This window comes from Phocoena phocoena, chromosome 2 (genome assembly GCF_963924675.1).
Source record: "Phocoena phocoena chromosome 2, mPhoPho1.1, whole genome shotgun sequence".
Classification (NCBI taxonomy): domain Eukaryota; kingdom Metazoa; phylum Chordata; class Mammalia; order Artiodactyla; family Phocoenidae; genus Phocoena; species Phocoena phocoena.
This window is the reverse complement of record NC_089220.1, coordinates 2,747,724-2,772,344: the sequence shown is the minus strand read 5'-3', so window position 1 is coordinate 2,772,344 and position 24,621 is coordinate 2,747,724. Positions and strand designations below refer to the sequence as shown.

General features: G+C 51.1%; 1 protein-coding gene across 8 annotated transcripts in view; it reads left to right on the top strand.

Moving 5' to 3' along the window:
- The window catches only part of WDR20 (WD repeat domain 20), a 62,945-nt gene extending 41,415 nt beyond the window's left edge, over positions 1 to 21,530 (top strand). For 2 of the 8 annotated variants that reach the window (XM_065871027.1, XM_065871022.1), the window contains 2 exons: positions 12,180 to 13,439; positions 21,477 to 21,530. In XM_065871027.1, coding sequence (XP_065727099.1) covers positions 12,180 to 13,439; positions 21,477 to 21,530 — 1,314 coding nt within the window. Of the gene's footprint in view, positions 1 to 2,622; positions 2,716 to 12,179; positions 14,099 to 15,959; positions 16,026 to 21,476 lie in introns of those variants that run through there. The other 6 variants (XM_065871026.1, XM_065871023.1, XM_065871020.1 and 3 more) reach the window with 5 other exon arrangements.
- The last annotated feature ends 3,091 nt before the right edge of the window (positions 21,531 to 24,621 follow it).

The following is a 24,621-nucleotide window of genomic DNA, read 5'->3' as shown; positions in this document are numbered from 1 at the left end:
GTAGCACCCTGTCTTAGCTGTTAAGAATCCCTTTAAGAATGTATACGTTCTTACCGAGGGTAGTGGGCCTTATTTTACAGTGAGCGAAGCCCGTTTTCCATTCTCAGATGTCCTACCTAGTATTACCCAAGTTTAAATGTGGTGCGTTACCTTGTTGACTTTTACCTGTTCTTCCTTGGGCTAACTGTTCTGTGCATTTTTTATGGAGATGCTCAGGTGTCTATAGCAGGTGCTTTAAAAATTTTTTTATAATGGAGATAGGGATGAGACTTGTAGCTTGATATTTATAATTTAAATAAGAAAATAAAGAATTTATTCACATCACCAGAAAATTTCACGAAGATCAAAGAACTTGATAATATTTCCTTAGGTTGCTTAAGTTGTAGCTAAAATTTGGTGTGTATGTTTGACAGGCGTTTGACTGAGAATTTGTTCTCTTGCTCTTGTAAATGTTTGCTATTAAATCACCTTTGACATGGTTAGAAATCCTGGCACTTAAAATTGGATCCTATGACATAGCTTTTGCCAGTGTTGTAGCATGTGCTGGGGTTTCTAGTGTCTTCAGTTTCATTCTGGCAGGAGCCTGAGATATCTGAGCTGTCCATTCAGGAACATGTCAACCATTAAACATAGTAGATGTAAGTTGCCAAATAGATTATATTTTTATAAGCGATTGAAGTGGCTTTTCAGCCCCAAGTATTGCCATTACATATTTGATGTACTTCCTCCTCTGTGTCTGTATGACTTTCCTAGTAAATGGAAGAGGTGAGGCAGTCTTGCTGAGTTAGAAGCCCTGGGTTGCAGTCTACTTGTGACCTCAGCCCTGGTATGACAAGAGCCAGGTCACATGGATTCCTCTCAGGAAGGGCAAGTGGTTTTGATTGTTGCATGGTTTTAAAGTCATTAACTTGGAACAGAAGTGCATTATAAATTCTGATTTTTAAGAAATAATTTTGCTTGGGGAAGAATACTCCACAAATTGCAGTTAAAATTCTGACTCTTTTTGCAGTCCCCGTGGTATATGCTGTCCATGCATATCCAGTCTCCAGCCACGGTGCTCCTGGTTGGCATTGCCAGTGGATTTGGTGAAATCCTTTGAACCATGCCATCTCTTCTTCTAGTTTCATCTGGGTTGACTGGAAACAAAACTTGCCGTCTGGATTGACAGAAGTATTTCAACCCATTTTCTGTTAAAAAAAAAAAAATCTTAAGCAGAAAATGATTCTGTTTACCTAAACATTTTATAACATCATTTGACGGAGTGACTTCTGAGTAGCTGGATGATCTTTTCGGGGGTAGTGGTGGGGCAAGTGAGGGCACAAAACTAGACCGCTCTGCATTCTTAATAGAAATTGTGAATTTGGCGTCACTGTGGGGTTTTATTTGTGTTTAGGTAGGGGACGTGTTTTTGAGGGGGAAGGGATTGGAGCCATGTAAAGGGCTGTTGGTAAACAAGGTCGGGAGGCTGATCGGCTGAGGATGGCACAGAATGCCACTTAGAGAACAAGAAGGGTTTGTGTGTCATCGCTGGGGGAGGGTGCAACAGAGACCACAGGGCCCTGAGAGCACTCGGACGCATCAGCTAGACCCATTCCTTACTCAGGACAGCTGGGAACCACGGGCCGGAAAGCAGCTCCTCACTCTTCATGAGTGAAGCATGAGTTACCTCCTACTCTTTTTACATTTTATTTGAAAAATGGCTGTTCAAAGTTCTAGGATTGTGTATGGTTTAATACCAACTTGGCATTTACAGCTTGGGGCAGATATGATTGCCCTTCGCAGTGAGGACATTCTTTGGCTTGTATGGGTAACGTTCTCATCAGATTTTGCTGAGGATGTCTAAGAGAAAGGGTCATCGGGGTTTGTTTCTCAGAGAGTGCCAGGGATGGTGGTCGAAGCTGTCGTTAGGCTGTGCTTTGCATTGGTATGGGACGTGGAGGTTTCAAAGTGTTTTGTCTCTTTCCTCGGCTTGGGAGGGTGGGTTGCTGTCTCCATTGTGCGCAGATGAGGAGGTAGTCAAAGAGAAGGTAAGTGAATTGTCCACATCAGGTAACAATTTGATGATAGAGCTGGATCCAGAAATTAATTCCACGAGCTCTTATTGGTCATAGATTGTAAGCTCCACCATGTGTGGTTGCCAGATGGCCTCTTGCCTCCTCAGGAGCTCACAGTTTAGTGAGATGGACCGAAAGGATACTGGAACGTGTGTTATCCCAGTGTTATGAACAAAGTACCAAGGGATAATGTATTAATTGCATTCCTCAGTGTGTATCAAATATCATAAAATAAAAACAAAAGTTAAGTTCAGTGGGGACAGTTCGAGAAAGCTTCCAGAAGGTGACATTTGACCTGGGTTTGAAAGATGCATAGGAGTTGGAGGAGGATGAGAAAGGCCTTCAAAGCTGGAGAAAACAGCTTAGCATGTGGAGGCCAAGGGTGGCCGCACCACAGCATGTGGGTCTTGGAGTGGCAGAAGTTAAAGCCAGACAGATGAGCTGGAACCAGATTGTAAAAGCCCTTTGATTACATGCTGGGAGATTTGGATCTGACACTGGATGCTGTGGGGGACCTTTGGGCTTTTATTTAATCAAGGGAGTGACAGGATCAAATGTGTTTTTTTAGAACTCTTGTCAGCACTTGTGGAAGGTGGATTGGAATGAAGAAAGAGAGAATGAAGGTAGCAAGACCAGTGAGGAGGCTCTAGTAACTGTCCAGGTGAGAGCTGAGGACTTGAACTAGAGTTGTGGCCATTTTCTCATCCATTTGACAGACCTTGATAGCCTACCACGTGCCCGGCACTGGGTCTGCAGCGGCAGATAACAGCTGCCTTGTGTTTCCCCTCCAGAGAGAGGGGAGAGAAGTGTGAACAGCACCACACACACACATACACACAATTACGGCAGATGGTAGTGACTTGTGATGTCAGAGGAGATAGAGGGCCTGAAGGAGAGACAGACATGGAGGCCTGCTTTAAGGGGACGTGGGGAGCGTCCGTCTCTCGGAGGAAGTGAAGTGCTTTGAGCTGAGCCTCGCCTGAGGAGGCCCCCAGGCAAGGAGCTGGAGGTAGAGCGTCCTTGCAGAGGGAGAGCCGGTGAAGGCCCCTGGAGGGAAGACCTTGGGGCCAAGAGACCTGAGAGAGGACGGTGGACCTGGGAGGGCGTTGTGAAGTGAGAGGGCATGAGTTTGGAGGCCCTGCCACTCAGGGCCTGAGCCGGGTTTGCTTCTTCGAGCTGTGGGATCTCACAGACGGGAGCAAGAGGTGGTCAGATCGATGTTTTTGAAAATAACCCTGGCTGCTTCTTGGAGACGGAATTGGAGAGACGAGGGAACAAATCTTGAGATTCTGGCTCACTTACTACACTGGGTAAGGTGGGGAAGGAGCAGGTGCTGGGAACAGAGGTAAAGATCAGAGTTCCGTTCTGTACTTGTTAAGCTTGAGAGGCCAGTAGGTGGTTGGATACATGGATATGGAGCACAAAACTAGAGGTGAATTTTGGGAGCTGTCAGCATATAAATAGTAATCATGTCCCTGAGATTAGATGGCAGGTCTGTGGAGAAGGCACAGTAGAGCAAAGACGAGTCTTTGCTAACTTCTAGATGTGTCTGGGGCTGAGCCCTGTTTATACTCCAAGATTCTGGTCATCTGCTCATGGCCCGCAAAGGAGCACTTACAACCGTCAGTGTATTACCATGAAATTTACAGACTCACAGCCCAGTGGCTAAGAACATAGACCCTTGAACCCGAATGCCTAGAGCTCAGACACCCTTCTGCCACTTACTGCCTGCAGGATGTGGTCTTTACTTCATCTCTTCTCCTCAGCCAGAAAGTGGATAAGAGCGGTCCCCGCCTGGAGGTGTGGTGAGGATGAGATGTTAGCAGAGGGCCTGGAGAGCAAGCCCTGGGGAGAAAAGTTCCAGGTGGAGGGAAAACTCAGAGGGTTTCTTTCACTAGAGCTTGGAGGAAAGGCTTCTTGGGAGGTGAGATACCAGCAGTTTTGAAGGAGAAGCACAAATGATTTTCCAGGACAAGAAGGTAAGAGCAGGGCAACCCAGACAGAGAAGCAACATGAGCAAGGCAGACGATGGGGACTGTTTATCATGACTGTTTGGTGTCTGTCTTACTCACCAGAGAGCTCCGCCTCCCATTACACACGTGCACGTGTGCGTGCACACACTCCACTATTGATTACTCTGACCTTTGCTCCTTTTTGGAGGTGTCTGGTGCATGAAAGTATAGTAAATGTTTGGATGGATGGATAGGTGGGTAAGTGAACGGAAAAGAAATGATAAGTTCCAGAAATCCACACTAGACCGAAGATAGGTGAAAATTTCTATCTGGGAATAGAGTGTATCTTAAAAGGTGATTTCCCCCCCCCCATTGATTAAAAAACTTAAAATACTTGTTTATAGAAAAAATTGGGACATAGAGAAGTACAAAGAAGATGGGGAAACATCACCTAGAAATCCCATTGCTCACTGTTAACTTTATTGTCTTTGTAATTTTTTATGTTTTTAATGAGGCAGAACTGTCAGATTCACACCTTCCGTTAGAGCTGCTGGCAACCTTCACCTCCTGGTCTGGCCCTCAGTCCATCCAGTTCATGTCAGATAGCAGAGGTGAGCCCTGCTCCCCGGGCCGTCCCAGTCATACTGAGACCCTGGCCGCTGCACCAGTTCAGCCCCGGAAGAAGGCTGGTCCTTGCTAGCATCCCTTGGGGAATGATAGCCTAGATCCCCTGAGACACTGCTTTCTCTCAAGCCTTAGAGTAGACTTGACGTCTCTGTGTGTAGTGTTCTGTATGTTTTATGCCCTTGATGGTATCTAACGGCACATCTGATGAGCTCCCAGACCGTGGAGCCTACCTTCATGGTAAGGGTCACCAGGGAGGGAGAGGTGCCCTGGTCAGCGCCCGGAAGGGGTGAGGAGTCCACTTTTTATCACTAACGGTTACGATGCACTGGGGAGAAAGTCATAAAGGGGCAGTTTCTGTGTGGTAATGAACTCAGCCTTGTTTGCCTTTGTAAAAATTCTGATTATATCTGGGTTGTATCCATAGAACAGTAACTTCAAAGGATTTTTAAGTATGTTTGGTTATTGGGTGGATGTAAAATCTAAGAAGAACTTGTCGTTTCAGCTTCTTCATCCCTGGCGTGTAATGAGCCCCCCTGTTCTTGACTTTCTCCTCTCTCGCAGGTTGTGAGGCCAGGGCAGCGCACTGGGTAGGCTGTAGGCTCCTCGTGGACGCCTGTCCCTGCTGCTGCCTGAGGCTGTGTCTGCTCTTTCATCCCAGGCTGCAGGCTCCCTCTGCACGCAGCGCCCCCAGGAGTGGGGAGGAGAGGAGGCCCAGCTTCGCAATATTCTGTCTAGTCCTCTAACGACAGAGTGGCTCTGGGCATCTTGTTAGTTTTGTTTTTGTTGTTGCTTTTTTAATCAAAGGAAGGAAATGAGCACTTAATGATCTACTCCTTAAAGTTTTGACATTGATAAAAATGACATCTGATCCTCTTTCACAGGGCTTTGAAATACCTTTCCCTAATACTTCCTGAGGGAAGAAGCAGCTGTCTTTAAATGCCTTTACAGAATCAAAGCCCTTAGTCACCGTTTTTGCTTGTGGCTACATTACTTTGTGGCTACATTACGGCTTTGCCAGCAGCTGCTGTGGTTTTGGAATTGTTTGTTTTTAGTACTTCTGTTATAAATTAATATCTGCATTGTAAAATGCATACCCAGCAACCCCCCAAGAATTTTTTCCTGCTTATCATGTTGATAGCAGTGAAAAAAAGAAAATTAAAAAGTATGTGCTTTGGAAAGCTTCATTTTAGCAGTGGTGCTTTAATGTGGTTACGGATTTATTTTTATTCTTGCTTCCTCTAAACTAGTTTAGTATAGTTAGAAAGTCTTGTTTGTGAATGCCATTAAGGACGGTAGTTTTGGTGTTTGTTGGACTTTGACTGGATTGATGTTAGAAATGAGGCAGTGTCTTCTGCATTCAGAAGGGGGAATGTGGGAGCCGTGGTGATTACCAGGGAGAGAAGTGGGTGCGGGAGCCCGCTTCCTGGGTAGGTGGCTTGACGTACAGACCTGGCATAGTAATACCCAGATTTTGGTTTCGGTTTTTATGGAAGTGATTTTATTTATTTTTTTTTTTTATTTATTATTTTTTTATTTTTATTTTTTTTTTTTGCGGTACGCGGGCCTCTCACTGTTGTGGCCTCTCCCGTTGCGGAGCACAGGCTCCGGAAGCGCAGGCTCAGCAGCCATGGCTCACGGGCCCAGCCGCTCCGCGGCATGTGGGATCCTCCTGGACCGGGGCACGATCCCGTGTCCCCTGCATCGGCAGGTGGACTCTCAACCTCTGCGCCACCAGGGGAGCCCAATGGAAGTGATTTTAAAAGTAGGCCTTTGAGTGTTATGGAATTTCCCTCTTTAATGGAAAGCTCAGTGGTCCTGCCAGATGACCTGAGCACCTGTCTTTCCCTGAGACCTGCCCCGCTCTCCTCTTCTTGCCCTTCCTGCCAGGGCGGCCTCACCTCAGCCTCGGAGCAAGGGGCTTTCTTCTCCTGGACCCCCGCCCAGCTCCCTCACTGCCTCCCCCCCTGGCCTGTAGCACAGAGCCGCCCCCAGTGACCCTGTGACGGGATGGAGGGAATCGTGATGCAGGGAGCAGAGCCCCTGGCCTGTGAGACATTCACTCAGTGTCAGTTCCTTCCTCTCCTCATGGGACTTCTGGCTGGTTTTCTCGGCTTTCCTTCTGCTTTCCTGACTTTTGTCCTGCTCCCTATAAGTAGTCTTTTCCCAAAGTTGCACACTCTCCTCCTCTTCCTTGTACACCTTCTGCCTTGGAGAGCTCAGGATGTCACAGATCTGGCTCTTACTGTTCACAGCCCGTTTCCTCATCTTCCACAGTCATTTTCATCAGCTGCCTACTCAATGAGGACACTTGAACTTCTCCCCAGCATAGTCACCCCTCCTCTCTTTTCTGTCACCCCCCCTTCCCAGTCACTCAAGCTCAAAACCTAGGAGTCTGTTCACACCCCTCCTTCACCCCCACCCCACCTCCTACTCCATCCAGCCTAGCCCACTGTTAAACAGTCCATCCTGCCACACCTCCGCTGGTCAAGTTTAAGACCTTTTTGCCCACGGACAATTGTCATAGCTTCCTAACTGGTCTCTCTTCACCCGCACCATTCTGTACCTGCTGATGGGAGACTTCACTTCATTCTGTTGCTTCCCTTTTCAGAAATCTTCAGTGCCCCTACTGTCTGCAGCAGTACAGCCAGCAGAAATATATTGTGAGCCACAAATTCAATTTAAAATGTCTAATAGCCACATTACATCAATTTAAAAATAGGTGAAGTTAAGATACTTTATCTTGGGACTTCCCTGGTGGCGCAGTGGTTAAGAATCCGCCTGCCAGTGCAGGGGACATGGATTCAATCCCTCGTCCAGGAAGATCCCACATGCCGCAGAGTAACTAAGCCCGAGCGCCACAACTACTGAGCCCTCGTGCCACAACTCCTGAAGCCCGTGTGCCGCAACTACTGAGCCTATGCGCTGAAGCCCGCGTGCCTAGAGCTGATGCTCCGCAGCAAGAGAAGCCACCACAATGAGAAGCCCGCGCACCGCAACAAAGAGTAGCCCCCGCTCGCCGCAACTAGACAGAGCCCGCGCGCAGCAACGAGGACCCAACGCAGACCAAAAAAAAAAATGTATTACTTTATCTAATACATCCAAACATTATTTCAACATATAATCAATATAAAATTATGAATGAGATACTTTCCATAATTTTTCAGGTCTTCAGGATCTAGTGTGTAATTTACACTCACAGCATGTCTCACTTTGGACCAGTCACTTTCAGGTGCTTGGGGCTGTGGGATTGGTCAGCACAGGGATTCAAGGTCACAGCCCAGACCCCTTAGCCTGGTACTGCATGTCCTTGAGTCCCAGCTCACGATTCCAGACCTAATTTCCTGCCCCTGCTCAGGTGCTCCAGCCAAAACGGTTACCGTGCACATCCGCAGACCTGACTGCACTGGGCTGAGCCTCGATCTGGCCGCCCGGCCCCACCTGTACTCGGGAGCTCCTCAGGGGACCTGGGCTTTCGCCAAGGGTGTTTTTTCAACATACTCAAACGCATCATCCAGATCACGGCCCCACTGACACTGGAGAGGTCAAGCCCGGCGGGGAAATCCTGTTAGTTAGCTCTGAGAACTGACCAAGATGCCTTACTTTTTTTATTAGACATTTTCTGGAACAAAAATATACCCTTATGGTGCAGAAAGTGGGTTGCATTCTTTATATTTATTGAATAAGATGTTCTAGGTATTTGTTTTTTAATTTCTGTTCTCTAACTTTTTTGCTAAACCCAAACCAAGTGATAGCCCAGGGCAGTTTACTTCAGTGACTCCGAGCTAGCCCTGAAGTTGTGCCTCCCACTGCCCGGGGTCTGCAGGAGGGGCACCCTGGTTTATTGACGTTTGTCGGTGGCACAGAAGGCGCCTTTGGGGCTGACGGGCCTGTGCTGGGTGTCATCTTACCCGCTCCATCCCCCTTGCACCAGTGCCTTCCGTGTCTCTAGGATGAAGAGCGCTTGGTTTGCTCCCCCACCATTGTCCCCTCTGTGAGGATGCTCTGACCTGCTTCCTCCCAGCCTGCTTCTTCTGCTGCCCCTTTACCTCTTTGCTCAGCGCGCCCTCATCCCAGAGATAGAGGCCTTTCTAGGCCTTCCTCCTTGAGACTGGAATCACTCTAATCCTCCTGCCCTCTGTCTTCTTTCCCTGGTTGGGTTTTGCTCACAGTACAGCACTCCTCACCGTCAGATCCTGTCAATTTCACTACCTTTTCATCCCACTTGAACATCAGTTCCACTCAGGAAGGGATGTCTGTCTGTTGGTGCTGTCAGTGCCTGGCGTGTAGTGTACATTCAGTAAAGGATGGAAGGAGGAATGAACGAAACATGAGTGGGTGGTGAGCGGGAGGGACCACAGGCGAGTTTGCGGACCTCTCTGATCCTGTTTCTTGGTGGGTAACACGGCAATAGCACCTACCTTCCTATGGGGAAATGAGCACTCATACTTACACTGCTGGTGGGAATATAAATTGTTACATCCTGTATGGGAGGTAATTTGGCGATATCTATAAAAAATTATAAATGTATGTACCTCCTGAGCCAGCTATTCCAGTGGGAATTTATCCTGCAGGTATATTTATACATGTGAAAATTGCCATATGCGCAGGTTATTCTTTGCTATACAGTGTCCTTCAGTGGGGGACTTCTCAAATAAACCACAGTATATCCATATAATTGAGTACTCTGCAGCTGTAGAAAAGAATGAGGAAGCTGTCTTCGTTCCAGTACAGAGAGACGCACGTGTGTGACTGCATGAGAAAGCAGAGGCCCAGACAGCGAAAAAAAGGGAGTGTGGATAAACTTGTATCTGTGTTTGTCTTGTCCACGCAGGAAGACACTTGCAGAGGTAAACAAGAAGCTAATGACAGTAATTCTGGGGGCAAGGGATCTGGGATGGAGGAAAGGGGTGTGAGTGAGGCTTTCTACTGGATACTTTTATTAATATATATGAATTATGACTGTATTACCTATTAAAAAAATAAAAGCTTACGTTGCGGGGTTATTTTGAGGATGAAACAGCATGTGTGCAGAGCCACTGCTCAGTGCTTGGCCACAGAGTAGATCCTCAGGTTGGAAGTTAGCACGGCTGTCCTGATATGCCTGCCACGTACCCCAAGATGAAGCAGACGTTTTCCCTGCACTTGAGCACACAGTCTGGTAGGGAACACTGATGGTGTAGAACAACTGAGAAAGCCTTCCCACGCTAGAGTTGGATATGTGGTCCTTGAATGGTTTTGGTTTGCAGTTGCTTAAGCTGCTGTACCTGCTTCCCAAGTGCTGAGGTGTGACGTGTCTACATGGGGGCCCCAGCAGGGGCACAGAAGGTGGGCTCAGGTTTTTGTCCGTAAGTTACATCCACGTGTCTACTTACAGCAGGCTCAATGCACCTTTTGAACGTGGAGTAAAATCTTTAAATGTGTCTCGTCACCCTAGTAACATGTATTTTAATAATGGTGCTATGATTATTTATCTCCATTCCTCACAGTTGCAGGGAAATACCATTTTTACTTGACAGTATTCCAGTTTTGAGTTCTAATGGAATTATTTTTGTTTTGCCTTTTTAAGCCAAAAATAAAATTTTTCTCCTAACCATAGTGCTAGTTTTTATGTCCATCCTTAAAATTTTCCACACATGATAGAGTAACGGTGGAGAGCTGTTGGGAAAATTGAGATTAGATTTGGTTGTGGTGAAATGTGAGGTGCAGGGGTTGAAAGCCACACACCGCGCCAGGGTACGGCCAGCAGCCTGGCTTCTCAGCCTGAGGTCGCTTCTGTAGCCGCCCAGTGAGGCCACCAGTGGGGGTGAACCGGCACCACCCTTGGACACTAGGCCAGCAGACCAGTCCCGGTTAAGGGATCAGGAGTGCTGGGGCAGCCTGAGCCCGGTGGGTACAGCAAGGTCTGCTGGGTGGGGGTAGGCTCCCTCAAGACCAAAGCCCTGACCTGGTCTCGTAAGGTGCCTCTGACCTCTGTGGAAGAAATGGTGACGGTCTCGTGGAAACCCTGACAGAGCAGCGCTGGGCTTCCAGGTTGTTGGCGTTAGCATAGGTCAGCTGCCGTATACAGGAAGGTCACCGGGCAGGAGAGGAAAGAGGCAGGGGGTGACAGTGCGGCTGTGACACTGCAGAGCGACAGCAGTGACCCCTGCTGCTCAGTAACCCTTGCCGGGCCCGCTAGCCCCGGGCCCTCATGCCAGGCAGGGTCAGGCCTCTCCACTCCTCCCTGGCTGGGACCATTGTTGGCCACCTCCCTTACAGGGCCTAATTTTCTGCAGCAGTTTGCATGGTTCATTAGTCCCTTTGAAGAAACCAAGTGTTTTCATTTTCTGTGACTTTCTGTAAAGATGCAGCACACACAGCAGACACACAGCGCAAGGCCGACAAGGCAGGGGGCCCTGTGTCCCGGTGGGCTTCCCGTCCCTGTGGCCTGTGGCCCTCTGAGGCTCGAGTCGAGGAACCCCAAGCACGTGAGGCAAGTGGGAGCGTGTAGCTCACCGAAGCCCGCCGGGCTCCCGAGACACCCAGTTGCCAGGCTGGCAGTGGGGAGCGTCTGGCAGCAGGACCTGCTGAGAGCTCAGGGGTCTTGGGAACTCCCAGATGGTTTCTGGTGCTGTGATTTGGGGACCAGGCAGCCTCATGGAAGCCGCTGTGCCAGTGAGCCCCACGAAAGGTCTGCAAGCAGGGAAGCGTACTCGGGGGGTGGTCGTCCCTTTGGGGGGTTTCTCCTTTTGCCTTTTGTTCTTTTAAAGGCAAGCCTCCCGACCTGTGCCTGTTAAAGAAACAGTTGGTCAGTGGATCAAAAATAAACGTGGAGCAGAGTGGCAGGGATTAGACACATACTCCTGAGTGTTAATCATCTGTTTATTTTTTTAAACACCACCTTGTTCCAAAGAAGATGGAGGATGGCTTCTAAAGATACACACATGACAGCGACCGTGAGTGAGGAAGTTGCAGTGCATCAGGGCCGAGGCAGAGCCCAGGGAGGTGTGCGTTGCTGTCCTGGGTGCTGCTGGCTGCACGTGGACTAACCACCCCCACCCCCGCCCCAGCAGCCGGAAGAGGCAGGGGTAGTCAGCACGGGGCACGCGGGGCTGATGCAGTGCAGAGAGCCCCTGGGGGCCCAGGGCTCCCGGCCGTGGGGACTGCGAGACTTTCCCGGGGACCTCGTAGTGAGGACCCTGTGCAGGTGCAGGAGTCACGGGCCCAGCCGCTCCTGGCGTGAGACGTGCGAAGTGCCCGGGGCTGTCCCTCTCCCCGGTGTGTCCCGGCGCCCGGTATAGTATCTGTCGGGCACATACTAGGCTCTCAACAGTGTTTGCTGAATGACTGACTCGGTGAAACCCAGTGGCCTGACACCCAGGTGCAGTTCTAGAAGGTAATTCCACAAGGGGCCAAAATGCCTTCGCTGGCCTGACCGCGGGATAGGACGTGGAGTGCCTGGATGGACGCGTCCCTTCTCACTGAGAAGCAGACAAGTTTTCTTGCTGGAAAAGTAAACCTTTAAAACTACTCCATTGTGATAACTTGTTCTCCTTTGTCTTCACAGAGACTAATAGACAAGTCACGAGTAACCTGTGTCAGATGGGTTCCTGGTTCGGAAAGCCTTTTCCTAGTAGCCCATTCAAGTGGGAACATGTACTTGTATAATGTGGAGCACGCTTGTGGCACCACAGCCCCCCACTACCAGCTTCTGAAGCAGGGAGAGAGCTTTGCCGTGCACACTTGCAAGAGCAAATCCACGAGGAACCCTCTCCTCAAGTGGACGGTGGGCGAGGGGGCCCTCAACGAGTTTGCTTTCTCCCCAGATGGCAAGTTCTTGGCGTGCGTGAGCCAGGACGGCTTCCTGCGGGTGTTCAGCTTTGACTCAGTGGAGCTGCACGGCACCATGAAAAGCTACTTTGGAGGCTTGCTGTGCGTGTGCTGGAGCCCGGACGGCAAGTACGTCGTGACGGGCGGAGAGGACGACCTTGTGACCGTCTGGTCCTTTGGAGACTGCCGCGTGATCGCGCGGGGCCACGGGCACAAATCCTGGGTCAGCGTGGTGGCGTTTGACCCCTACACCACTAGCGTGGAAGAGAGCGACCCTATGGAGTTAAGTGGCAGCGACGAGGACTTCCAGGACCTTCTTCACTTTGGGAGAGACCGAGCAAACAGTACCCAGTCCCGGCTGTCCAAGCGGAACTCGACCGAGAGCCGCCCCGTCAGTGTCACGTATCGGTTCGGCTCCGTGGGCCAGGACACGCAGCTCTGCTTATGGGACCTCACGGAAGACATCCTTTTCCCCCACCAGCCCCTCTCCAGAGCAAGGACGCACACGAACGTCATGAACGCCACGAGCCCTCCTGCCGGAAGCACTGGCAACAGCGTCATGACCCCCGGCAACTCGGCGCCCCCTCCCCTGCCGCGGTCCAACAGCCTCCCGCATTCCGCCGTCTCCAGCACCGGCAGCAAGGGCAGCATCGCGGACGGGGCCATCGCTTCCGGGGTCAGCAAATTCGCGACGCTCTCACTACATGACCGGAAGGACAGGCACCATGAGAAAGATCACAAACGAAACCATAGCATGGGACACATCTCTAGCAAGAGCAGCGACAAACTGAACCTAGTTACTAAAACCAAAACGGACCCAGCTAAAACTTTGGGGACGCCCCTGTGTCCTCGGATGGAAGACGTTCCCTTGTTAGAGCCGCTCATCTGTAAAAAGATAGCACATGAAAGACTGACTGTATTAATTTTTCTTGAAGACTGTATAGTCACTGCTTGTCAGGAGGGATTTATTTGCACATGGGGAAGGCCTGGTAAAGTGGTAAGTTTTAATCCTTAATGCTGCACCAGATCTAGAACTTGAATAGGTAGTGATTTTTTTCTTGCGGGAGGGGCGGGGTGTACAATGAATGTGAATGACACTTCTTATTCTTAATGTAAATCTAAATGCATCAGAGCCATAATTTTGGATACTGCATGCCATGTAATTCTGAATCATTTGATAATTCACCTTAGAACGTTTAAAAAATATAATCAAACTAATGGCCAGCCAAGTCAGTCACCCTCCTGGGAGTATATAGAGTCCCGAGGTTAGCGCTCCTGTATTAGACTATTTCGATTTTAGGGAAATCATGACAGTGTGGGGAAACAGCGACTTCAAAATGCTAAAATTAAAATTTCTGCTTTAACTGGAATATTTTTGCTTAACTACTCAATTAGAATATTGTACACCTGATCAGTGTGTGTTCAATACGAACGGCCGTTAATTGTCATTTATAGTCCAACTTTTTATCTTAATCATCAAATGTTTAGGAATCTATGAAATTTAACTCTAGGAACAAAGTGTTCAGCAGGGTTGATTGATATTATTTTTACATCGTTCTGGCAATCCACAGAAAGAGAAGAGCCTTAATTTTTAAAACCCATTTTAGTCATTTTATGACAATTAAAATTGTTTAATAAACATCTTTTTTCAAAGAAGCAGTTTGTAGCACTTTGATTGAGACTCTGTGCACTAAATAAAATACCCATGTTTCTCAGAGCCTGGACAGTTACCGCGAACTGCGGGCTGAGGGCGCCAGCAGTGTTGTCAGAAGTGCCTCTTGCCACACGAGCCAGGATCTTTTATGGTGGATGTGATTTGCTTACGTTTTTTCCAACAAGGGGAAGGAGCTTTTCTTTTCTTTTCCTTTTTTTTATTTTTTATTTTTTGGTGTGGGTTTTTGTTTTTTGGTCAAAAAGGCACATGACCGTAGGCCCTAGGCAGACTCCTCAGCCTTGTTTATAAAGACTGATAGGCCCCCAAGGTTCAGAGAACTTGAAATTTTTCCCTCGTTTGGGTTTTGTGTTCCCACCAGAGGGGAAGGGCAGGTGCAGGTTGCTCCTCTTCTCCTTGGAGGGCAGTCGTGGTCCCGGGTCTTCCAGATCATTCTCGGGATGCCCTCGGCCTCTGTCTCAGGGACCCTCTCCCCTACCCCGGCGCCTGCCCCCGGGGGCCTGTGGCTGCTGGGGGCAGGGCTGGCTCTCCCTCTGCCCGGATGGCTGGACTCAATTCCTTCAGGTCCTTACCAGCTGTCAGACGAGTTGCTTTTCAAATTCTAGTTTTCACAGTGGATGAGAGGGCTCTTTGGCCCGTACGTTTCGTGTCAAGACGATAATGATCTCATTTGTTAGCTCACTTTGGTCACTTAGGTTTGTTTTTCTGTTGTGCACACGCCTTTGTAATTAAATATAGAGATACTGATAATTTATACTGGTTTGAGTAGTGAACGCGATTCAGCCAAGTGCCGACCTGGAGGCTTCAGTTTGTCAGGGTGCGAGACTCTGGTTGATGGAGCAGCTCCGTGCTCTTAAAGCCGCCCTCCCGGGAAGGCCAGGCCAGCTCCCCGCTCCACACGCGTCTGGGCCGAGCCGTTCACTCTGTGTCCCCCGTGCTCATTAGTGTGGTGGTTTCTGCGACCTGTGACAGCGGGGGTGTGACCTGTGACAGTTCTCCCACGTGAGAACCTCGGGCCGGTTCATGCATCACGGTCCATGGGGATGTTAATGTCCTGTCAGCCTTTAAGATACGGTCCTTTGTTCCTAAATGTTAACTGATCTGAGGTAGCAAAGACAGCCATGCTTGTGGACTGTTTCAGCTTTGGAGGCTAGGGAATTGGGCCGTCAGGTGGAGAGCAGGAGCCAGCACTCCGTGTGCAGTTTCGCGTACCTGCATAGTTTTAGGAATTCAGTTTCAAATGCTTCTGAGGCATTGAGTATGCAGTTTCAAAATTCAGGACTTTGTAATTGGCCCAAGTGGCTGAATCCCAGGTGAGTAGCCTTCACGGGGGAGTGTGTCGCGCACAGCCTTCCGATTCTGAGCGCTGTGCTCCTTCAGCGCGGGCAGGAGAGCCACGGGCGGGGCCCGTGTAGCTGATGCTTGTGCGACGGGGGCCCCTTCTGGTTCCTTCTGTCCTTCAGCGTCCGCTGGGGCAGCTTACCCAGGGGCGGTCTGTGGGTGGGAGCGGGGGTGGGAGAGGCAAGAGGAGGGTGTTACTGGCCCCTTAAAAAACAAGCCCCGCAGCGCGCTCGTAGAAGCCGGGCTCCATCTCCTCCACGCCGCCCCCACATCAAACCACCGTGGTCCCTGCACAGTTTGGGGTTTGGGGCTTGGTCACAGTCTCAGTCTTCCAGCTCCTGCTGGTGAGTGTATCCTTGATGTCTGGGGGCCCTGGCTGAGTGTCAGGTGCCGGGGAGGGGCTGCTTGGCCCGGCCCGGCCCGGCCCGGCCCGGCTCGGACACGGCAGGGCGACGCTGCTTCCGCCCGCTCTGCCCCTCTGATGCCTCCGCCCTTCTGTGACAGCCAGCAGCACCCTTTTCCTGCAGTCAGGAGGGCAGAGCGCGAGGTGCTCTCCAAGACCAGGACTAAAGTCGCCGGCAGCTTGAGGAGAGGGGGCACAGGGCAGGGAGGGAGGGGGCGGGCGGGCCCCTCCCCCCCACCCTCGGGTTTGTTTCGGGGCCGCCAGGGCTCCTGCAGACCGGGGTCAGGAGGGGGTTGCTTCGAGGGGTTCCAGGGTGCCAGTCGCAGGTATATAAGGCACCGTGGCCACTAAGGGAAATCTGGGGAGTGTTTTTTTGTAGTTTTCTCCCCACATTTTGAGCTTCCTCATTGAAACTTTTCAGTTTTTCAGCTTAAACGTTATCCTGAGCAAGAGTATCTTTTCTAACCTAACCTCTGGAATAAAACAGCTTGTGGCCAGAAGAGGTTATTTCTACTCGCTCAGCACTATTTTTCCACCATGCACTGAGACGCATCGATGAAAAGCAGAGAAATAAAGTGCTCAGGGTAGCACGTGAGCCGAGCTGCTCCACCCCCACCCACCCCCCCAACAAGAGGTGGCTCTGCCCGCCTGCGGCGACAGGACCCCTCGGAGGGCACTAGCCAGGCTGTGGGGTCTTCTCTGCCTGCCCTGCCCTGGCTCACCCCTTAAAGCTTGTGGGAATTCCAGAGCCGGGTTTGTGTTGTGACCTGGGCGATGCAGGCTTCTGAACCCACTGGCCGCCCCAGCCCCAGCCCTTCTCTGTTTCTCCTCCGCTGGGAGAGCTGGGGTGGGAAGCCTTTGGAAAACCTGGTCTCTTATTTTATTTTTATTTTTATTTTTGGCCTTCTTTTAAAGGCAAATGTGGAAGAGGGAGTAGGCAGACTCTTTAAAAATAACCAGTAGCTTTGGGTTCTAAATTGATTTAAATAGTGGTAAAGAATCTTAATTTTGTTTTTTGTGCTGACTGGACCTTCTCACATTTTTGAAGGGTTCACCTGTGAGCCGTTGGCTTGGGACTAAGGATAAATGCCTTAATGGAAGAAAAAGAGAGGAGTGGAAATACAGGGATAAGCTATGGCAGTGATTATTGCCTCAGACATCCAGAAACGATGAGGGACAAAAGGCCCTGAAGCTTTCTCAGTTTTTACAGGCGTGTAACACGCGTGCCCCCAGTATTCTGTTCCACCGCTGGCTCCACAGCCAAGTGCAGGCTGGCAGGTGGCCCAGCAGCCGTTTCCCCCCGATTCCTCCACTTCCTGTGGTACATCCTGAATTTTTAAGAAATTGTCAAGTATTGAACTTGTGCTGAAGTTGGTGAAGCAGCTTTATCGATGTCCGCACCCGTGTACAAGGTTCTCGTTACCTCCTGCTTGGGAGGGACAGCTTTGATTTCCTGGTTGAGGAAGCTCAAAGTGTGAGGGGAGAGCCAAAGGGCCGGGGAGCACCGCGGAAGGAATCCTTTGAAAACCCATAGGCCACGTTCGTGGACCTGTCTGTCCGAGGAGGAACTAGAAGCAGAGGTCGACCGTGGTTTCCCAGGAAAAACACACGGCGCGCCGCATCCCCTTCTCTGCGGGAGGGCTTGGCCCAGGGTGACCGGCCGCGGCCCCTGCACGGAGGGGAACGAGGGGCAGCGGTTGGCCGCCTGTGCGGGTCGTCCCGCTGTGCCGGGCGTGTCCACTCCTGGGGCTTCCTTCCTCCGCATTCACGTGTAGGCCTGATAAGTGACCCGGAGGAGAGGTCCGCCTCGGGCACCACGGCAGGGAACAATGGGCAAAGGCTCCCTCCTTGTCCAGGGCACACCTGTCGCGCCGGGCTGCTTGGGACTGTCACCTGTTCAGGTAGTCAGGGGGCTCAGCCCCGCCACCCCAGTGCTGGCCAGTGAGAGGGGCGGTCTGGGAGGGTGGAGTCCAGGGCTCCTCTTGCAAGGCACTTGTATCCAGCTGTTCCCTTTGAAACTCAGAGCCAAGTTCAAACCTGTGTGTAAAAGCCCCTCCAGGAGAGGGAAGCTGTTCCACTGGTACTTTTTATTCATTGCTGCATCTGTTACGTGGACTTTGTGTCAGGGTCACATCGCTGTTGCTCGAGTTAAATCTGTAAAAGAAAACTTCTCTGCATTTTTGATTTCTGTCTACCTAAGTTCATTAAAGGTTACTGTGTTAGGTGACACTGTATAAAATTGTATGAGTATTTACCCTTAATGAAAATCAAAACTCATATGTATTTCCTTTTTTACATTCTCATCTAATTTCTTGAAAACGTGAATAAATTTCATAAAGAGCCTTCCTCACATGAAATGTTGGTAAATTAAGTTCTTAACTGTTGCAATAATTAATGAAGCTTTAATACCAGTATTCTTACTTTATAATTTTAAGAAAATCGTGTTTGTTTCACTGCCTTGGTTTTTAGCTGTTCCCTTGTCACTGTCACAGCTAGAGACTTACTACGTACTTGATATTCTGAAGAACTTTGGGGTTGTCCTCTGTATAATGACGTTAAATAAACGCGTGAATGAACCGTAAATGTAGATAAATTTTCAGTAGTCACTTTCACATCAGAGCTTTAAAAAAAATCTCAGTGAACCAAAAAAGAAAAGCTTCCAAATGCTGTGAAATCAAGGGCCTTGTTAATGTTTATAGAACAAAGAGCCCCAGGAGTTGCTACCTCTTATTACTGATGCTGAGTTTTTCCGAATTAGAAGCTTTCTAAGTGAGATGTTCGTTCTGAGCACGGGAGGTATGCACTGTTTTCTGTGACCTTTCTCTGGGCCAAGTCCCATGTGGGGAAGGACCGTGTGCACGTGTGCACGTCACTCTCGTCTGGGGTGAAGAGGGTGATTCTGGGAGTCGACTGACCAGGCTTTGAACAGTGCCAGATGCCCATCCCACAACCTCTCTCTCGAGGGTCTGCGGTCTCACACGTTTCCAGACGAGTCCATGGTAGCTGGGGTCGGATGGGGAGGCCTGCCGTGGGCCCAGCGGGACTTCAGGACGAGGCCGTTCTCTGACGAGGGCCTCTGAGACCCTCACGGTCTTTTCTTGCTGTCAGGGTCTCTGATCTCGGCAGCACCCACGAACAGACATGTTCCTTTGTTGTAAATTGTTTTTTAGCCGAAATATTACTTTTTCTATATATACATTCTTATGAAACAAGGTTTAATTCTGTTAGTATTATAAATTATAATCAAACCCAAACTAAGAGCTGGGGTATTTTATCAATTTTTCACATGAAATCTCTAGCAGGAATAAAATGGCAACTCTGGTGAGAACAGAACAACCTATTAAATATTAGATCCAAGAGCTGCCACTATTTCTGTGATAGGCTTCCTTCCTGGAGGGGTAACGGGACATTAAGCAGGTTCTTGGCTGGAGAAATCTTTTGCTTGAGTGATATATGTAAAGCCCTCGTTTGCCAGCTGTCCGGCATCAGGTGGAGAGACCAGCAGCTTCCATGCTGCCCGGACAGCTGGAAGCCAGCAGGGTCGCTGAGGCTAGGCGCTTGATCCTCCCCGAGAGTCATCAGGGAGGATGCAGTCAGAGGGCAGGCCGCCCCCACGGGCAGCCACAGCGGGGCAGATGGCGGCGGGTCCTCCTCGCTGAAAAACCGGCCCCAAACTGTGCCCGTAGGTTAACGTGTCCAGCCAGGCTTCCCCCTAAGAGTGTTCTGGAGTCTTCGACGGAGGCCTGCGAGTGTGTCTTCCATCTTTCTTATCATCACCCAGCAACTTCGAAACTAAAGCACAGGCTTCCAGAAATAAGGTTACTCTTCACATTTTCTTTTGAATAGTGGTGTTTCCCCCGATGCCTCCACGGTGTGTCTGTCCTGCAGAACAATTCCATCTCTGGGAAGAGGACAGGGGTCAGGCCTCGCCCCCCGACAGGCTCCTGGCCTGCGTGCCGGGCACCGAGCAGATCCTGAGGCCTTGCTCTGCTCACCCCGGGGAGCTTAGTCCCGGGCCGCCCTCTCCTTGCCTGTGGCTGACCCGCGAAGGTCAGAGTCCCCTTGCTTCAGACACCTTAGACCGGATGAGGTCATCTGTGATGTTACAGGCTTCTTCCCTCCAGGCTGTCCGCGACGGACAGGGATTCGGGCCTGGCGGCCTCACTGCAGCTCAGTTCAGACTCGGGGGGAGCGTTTCTCGTCACTTGGCCAAAGGTTCCCTTCATCACCGAGGCGGTAAACCAGCCGTCCTCCCCTCTGTGGACTGGGCCGGGATGGGCACAGTGTCCAAAAGAGCTCCTCCCTCCTGTTGGGCCGGCCAGAGCTTTACCTCTTCTGTCAGGCTCCGTCCACGCCATCTTGAGGGGTTTGAGTGAGAAGCTGCCCGTCGCCGTGGAGATCACACAGGGCTGTGTGTCTTTCCGGCAGTAACTCCAAGGTCAAGGAAAAGCACTCCTGTCGATTCTGAGCGGGGGCGAGTTGCTAAGTTCCATTCGTCCCTGCTTCCTGATCTTGCCTAGATGAACAGATTTCGGGTTTAAGGTGAGAAACTGGAGATAAAGTGACTTGGAGCAGGACCGCGTGCTTCCCGGCTTCCCTCCAACAAGGCGTGGGCGAAGCTGAGGGTCAGTTTCAGATCGTCACTCTTCATCTATGCCAGCCCAAGGCTAGGTGTGAAAACGCAGCCATGTTTGCTTAAAGGCGTGTCCTGTGTGGAGCATTTTGGGGACAGCTTAAGGATGTTTGTGTTCACAGAACTGAAAATTTGTAGCTTCAGTGTTGCGATACTGTAACCTTAAAATTATTCTTAATAAATGATGCCAACCTGTGCTGGACTGCATGCATCCCAGCAGATGCAGGGAGATGTAAGTGCTCTTTGCTGTACAAGAGGTAAAAACCCTTTCAGGGTTACCTGAGCTCACGCCTGTAATTGCAAGAGATCCGTGAGAGCCTCCTGCCTCTCCGTAGGAGCCAGCCCGAAGGGACAGACACCACCCCTTACTTACCGCAGCCAAGCGGCAGCCTTTGTCCTGAGCCTCCCCACCCACATGACTGGATCCTGCTTTCTCTACCTGCTGGGCCCGGTGGGCTGGCGCTAATGCCAGAGGGGCACCACCATCACACCACCCATCAGAGAGAGCAAAGAAAACGCCTCTTCAAAAATGCCACTAGACTCTGTCCTTGGCGGCCGGGACCCCGGCCCTTGGGGGACTGGGCGTGCAGCTGTCTGGCCTCACTGGGCGAGCTGGCCTCGGAGCCGGGGGGACCCCTCTGTGGCCCGGAGCTGCAGCCCTTGGGGAGGGCAGTGAACAGCCCCCCTGGGAGGTGCCCCTGGCCTTCGGGCAGTGATGCTGCAAGGAACCCTGGCCCTGAGAGACCACTCTCTCCCCCAGGCCAGCCCTGCCCAAAGCGTGACACCCGAGGGGCGGGGGCGGGGCAGGCTCAGGATCCCGATGTTAGGAATGAAGTAGATGGACACGGAGGGGCTGTTAAAACCCTGGCTTCCAAACCAACAGAAAGCTAACTGTGCGCCTGTGAAACTGCTGGAAAGGGTGAGTGACTGACCTTCTTCGCGGCCCCGTGTTTTGCTGGATTAATGTAAACTGCTTTGTTTGCAGGGTTTAATGTCAGCCCCAAACCAGGCCAGTTCTCCAGGTGGGACTATAGTGTAGCGAGCCCGCTCCCCGCTCGGAGGTTCTCACCCCAGACCGGGTCTTGAGGGAGCGACGACGGAGCCCAGGGCCGCACGTGAGCCACGTGGGCGTCAGGCCCCGGCCGCAGGCAGGCATCGCCCGCGTGGAGAGCAGCGCGGAAGAGGAACGCGGGGCTCGGCGCCGCTCACCCAAAGAAGCTGTTTCCATTTTTAAATCGTTCTCTTGGGGCTGCAGTAAAAAATAAGAAATGAGATTTTCTTGCTTTTTACTCTAAAACTCACTGTAATAAAAATGTTATATATATTTATGTAATACATACATATATACATAGTGTGAAATAAAACGTTTCTTGGACAAGAAATCCCCTTAAATCCAACTGTTAAAAATAGTACTTCACTCTGTTTTTGCTGATTTTCTTTTTAACACCTTAGGTGTCAGAAGACAACCTGGAATGCACTCATCAAGAAAGTTGTTACTTTCTGGCTTAAATATGCAATTCAGGAAGACGGATGCTGCGTGCATAGGTTTTTAAAAATTGTTTGCACTTGAAATAGTTTAATGCTGTTAAAAAATAACTTTGAGGGCTTCCCTGGTGGCTCAGTGGTTGAGAGTCCGCCTGCCGATGCAGGGGACACGGGTTCGTGCCCCGGTCCGGGAGGATCCCACATGCCGCGGAGCGGCTGGGCCCGTGAGCCATGGCCGCTGAGCCTGCGCGCCCGGAGCCTGTGCTCCACGACGGGAGAGGCCACAGCAGTGAGAGGCCCGCGTACCGCAAAAAAAAAAAAAATAATAATAATAACTTTGAGTATGGGTGTAGTGGGCCTCCAAGGTGTGGCGTGAAGATGCCCTTTTTAATCTGTTAACATTTAACACTCTTGTTCCAATGCAATCGGCTCTGTATTATATGTATAAATAATGTCATTCTGCAATTGGGGAAATGGTCGCTTCAGTAGTACTTTTCATCTTCTAAGAGTGATATTTCTAATTCACAAAAATTATTAAAACTTTCTTGAATAATTAATATTAAAACTTGCTTGAATATACCATTTGTTTATTTTCTGTTAAATTGGCTCAACTTTTACTGTATTGTTTTTGTTGAATTAAATGTTTACACCATGTCCCTTGCAGCCCTGATGTGAGGCAGGCTCTTCAAGACCGTGGCTCGTCCGGAGAGCCCTGCGGTTCTCTGGCCCCTTCTTGCTGTCTCCCCATCTTCGGCCTTTGTGGGCAGCTGCCCATGCGTGCGGACTGCGGTCTCAGGGAACAGTTTTCTCCTTAGAGCTTCAAGTCCACGAGTCCACCTTCTGTTGTTGGAAGATCACACACGACTCTGTACGGTGAGTGTGAAAGTGCTTTGTTAGGGATGCAGAGAAAAAAAGGCTGATGACAATTACATGGGATTTTTATCTGGCTGAAGCCAGCTGGTGAGCATCTTGGTCATGCCCACGCCTACTTGTAGGCGCTACAGGGGACTAGAATCATGACAGTGTAGCTGCCAAGTACAGGAACTTTTCTCAATTGAAAAAAATCATACACAGTTGAACCCTTTGAAGGCCTTTTTATGTGGTCAGACTCTAAACCGCGAAGTGCCTAAAACACATTTCTCTAACTAAGTGATCCCAATAAACTGGGGGCGCGTCTAAGTGATTTTAGGCTAGAAAAGATGTGTCCACGCTCCAGTTCCATCATTTCTGTGAACGTAGCAACAGGATAATGTTACAGTTTCAGAAAAATTCTCATCAGCCTGGGTCTTGGCTTCCTTCTCAGAGGAGAGGAGGGTCAGGGAGCCAGTTCTTCACCAGCCGCCGGGCCAGGAGGGCTGCGCCACGGGGAGCCTCCGTCACAGGGCAGGGGAGCCTTCGCGAAAGGTGGAAACCACCACACACCAGGACACCCTCTCGCTGTAAGTGAAAGAAGCAGGATTTATATGTTGGACACATTCAGAATGCCCTTCCTATGAAAACATCAGCGCGTTTTAGATAGTTTGGTATTTGTCATCCTAGTCAAAGCACTGGTCTCTAAGTGCTGTCCATCACACTGAAGGCCTACGAGGAAGCCACGCGTATTTCTGGAGATCAGAAAAGGCCGCCTTGGAACTCGAGTCCCGAATCCTGAGCCTTGCGGTTCTCCTGGGTCGACTCCTTTTCCTGTGAACTTCCTGCTTGTTTGTAGGAAGCGACGGGTGGGTACATGGTGGCCCCAGGACAACAGCAGTGTGAAAAGTCCGAGGACCCAGGGCGCGGCCCAGCTCTCGGCGCCCCGAGGCTGACGTCGCTCCGGCCCTGTTAGCTCCGCCCACCGCCCTCCGTGCGACTCTGCAGTTTGCGAGATGCATCCGTGCTGGGAACGCATCTTTTTCTTTTATTATCGGCTGGTCCCTGGCCAAGTGGTCCAAGATGGCTTCCAAAATCGGCCGGCCTCCTACCCGCCCCCGCCCGCCCGCCCCGCCAGCACGCGCCCCGCGGCCGCAGGCCCAGGGCAGAGGGTCCCCAGGCCGGCCCCCACCCCTCCTCTCGGAAGCCACGGAGGGTCGGCTTGGCGCACCCGGTACGCTTCGACGGCTCTTACTGCTCGCCTGGAGCGCCCTCATCCCTCGGCAGCGTCGCCCCTGCTCTGTCTTCTCGGGAGCAGGTTTACATCAACAGCCGGCAGGGCCGGGCTCCTTGGACTGGGGTGTCCGCCTGCGGCCTCTGCCCCCCAACCTCGGCCCCAGCCGCGTCTCAAACGTGGACGAGGGCGTCGGTCGGGGTGGTGATGAGGGAGCTCCCTTGCTCGGGTCTGTGGAGACGGGCCCTCCAATGGCCCCGGGGAGGCCGAGATGGCCCAGCCGCCCGGCCTCGCAACCGGTCAGGTTTGGGGTGCACGGAGACACACCAGCGCTCTGGCAGCAGGGCCCGGCGGCCTCCTGTGCCCCCAGAGCCTGGCCAGCGCCCGCCCGTCGCCAGGCCCACGGGGCACAGAGACCTGGTGGACGCAGGGGCCCCCTGGGGAAAGCGGACCCGCCCCCTGAAACCGAGGCGGAGGCCCACGGGGCCCAGGGCACCACGCCCGCAGGGAGGAGGATTCCTTCACAAAAAGGTACAGCGCCGAAGAACTTTAGCGAGGCCCT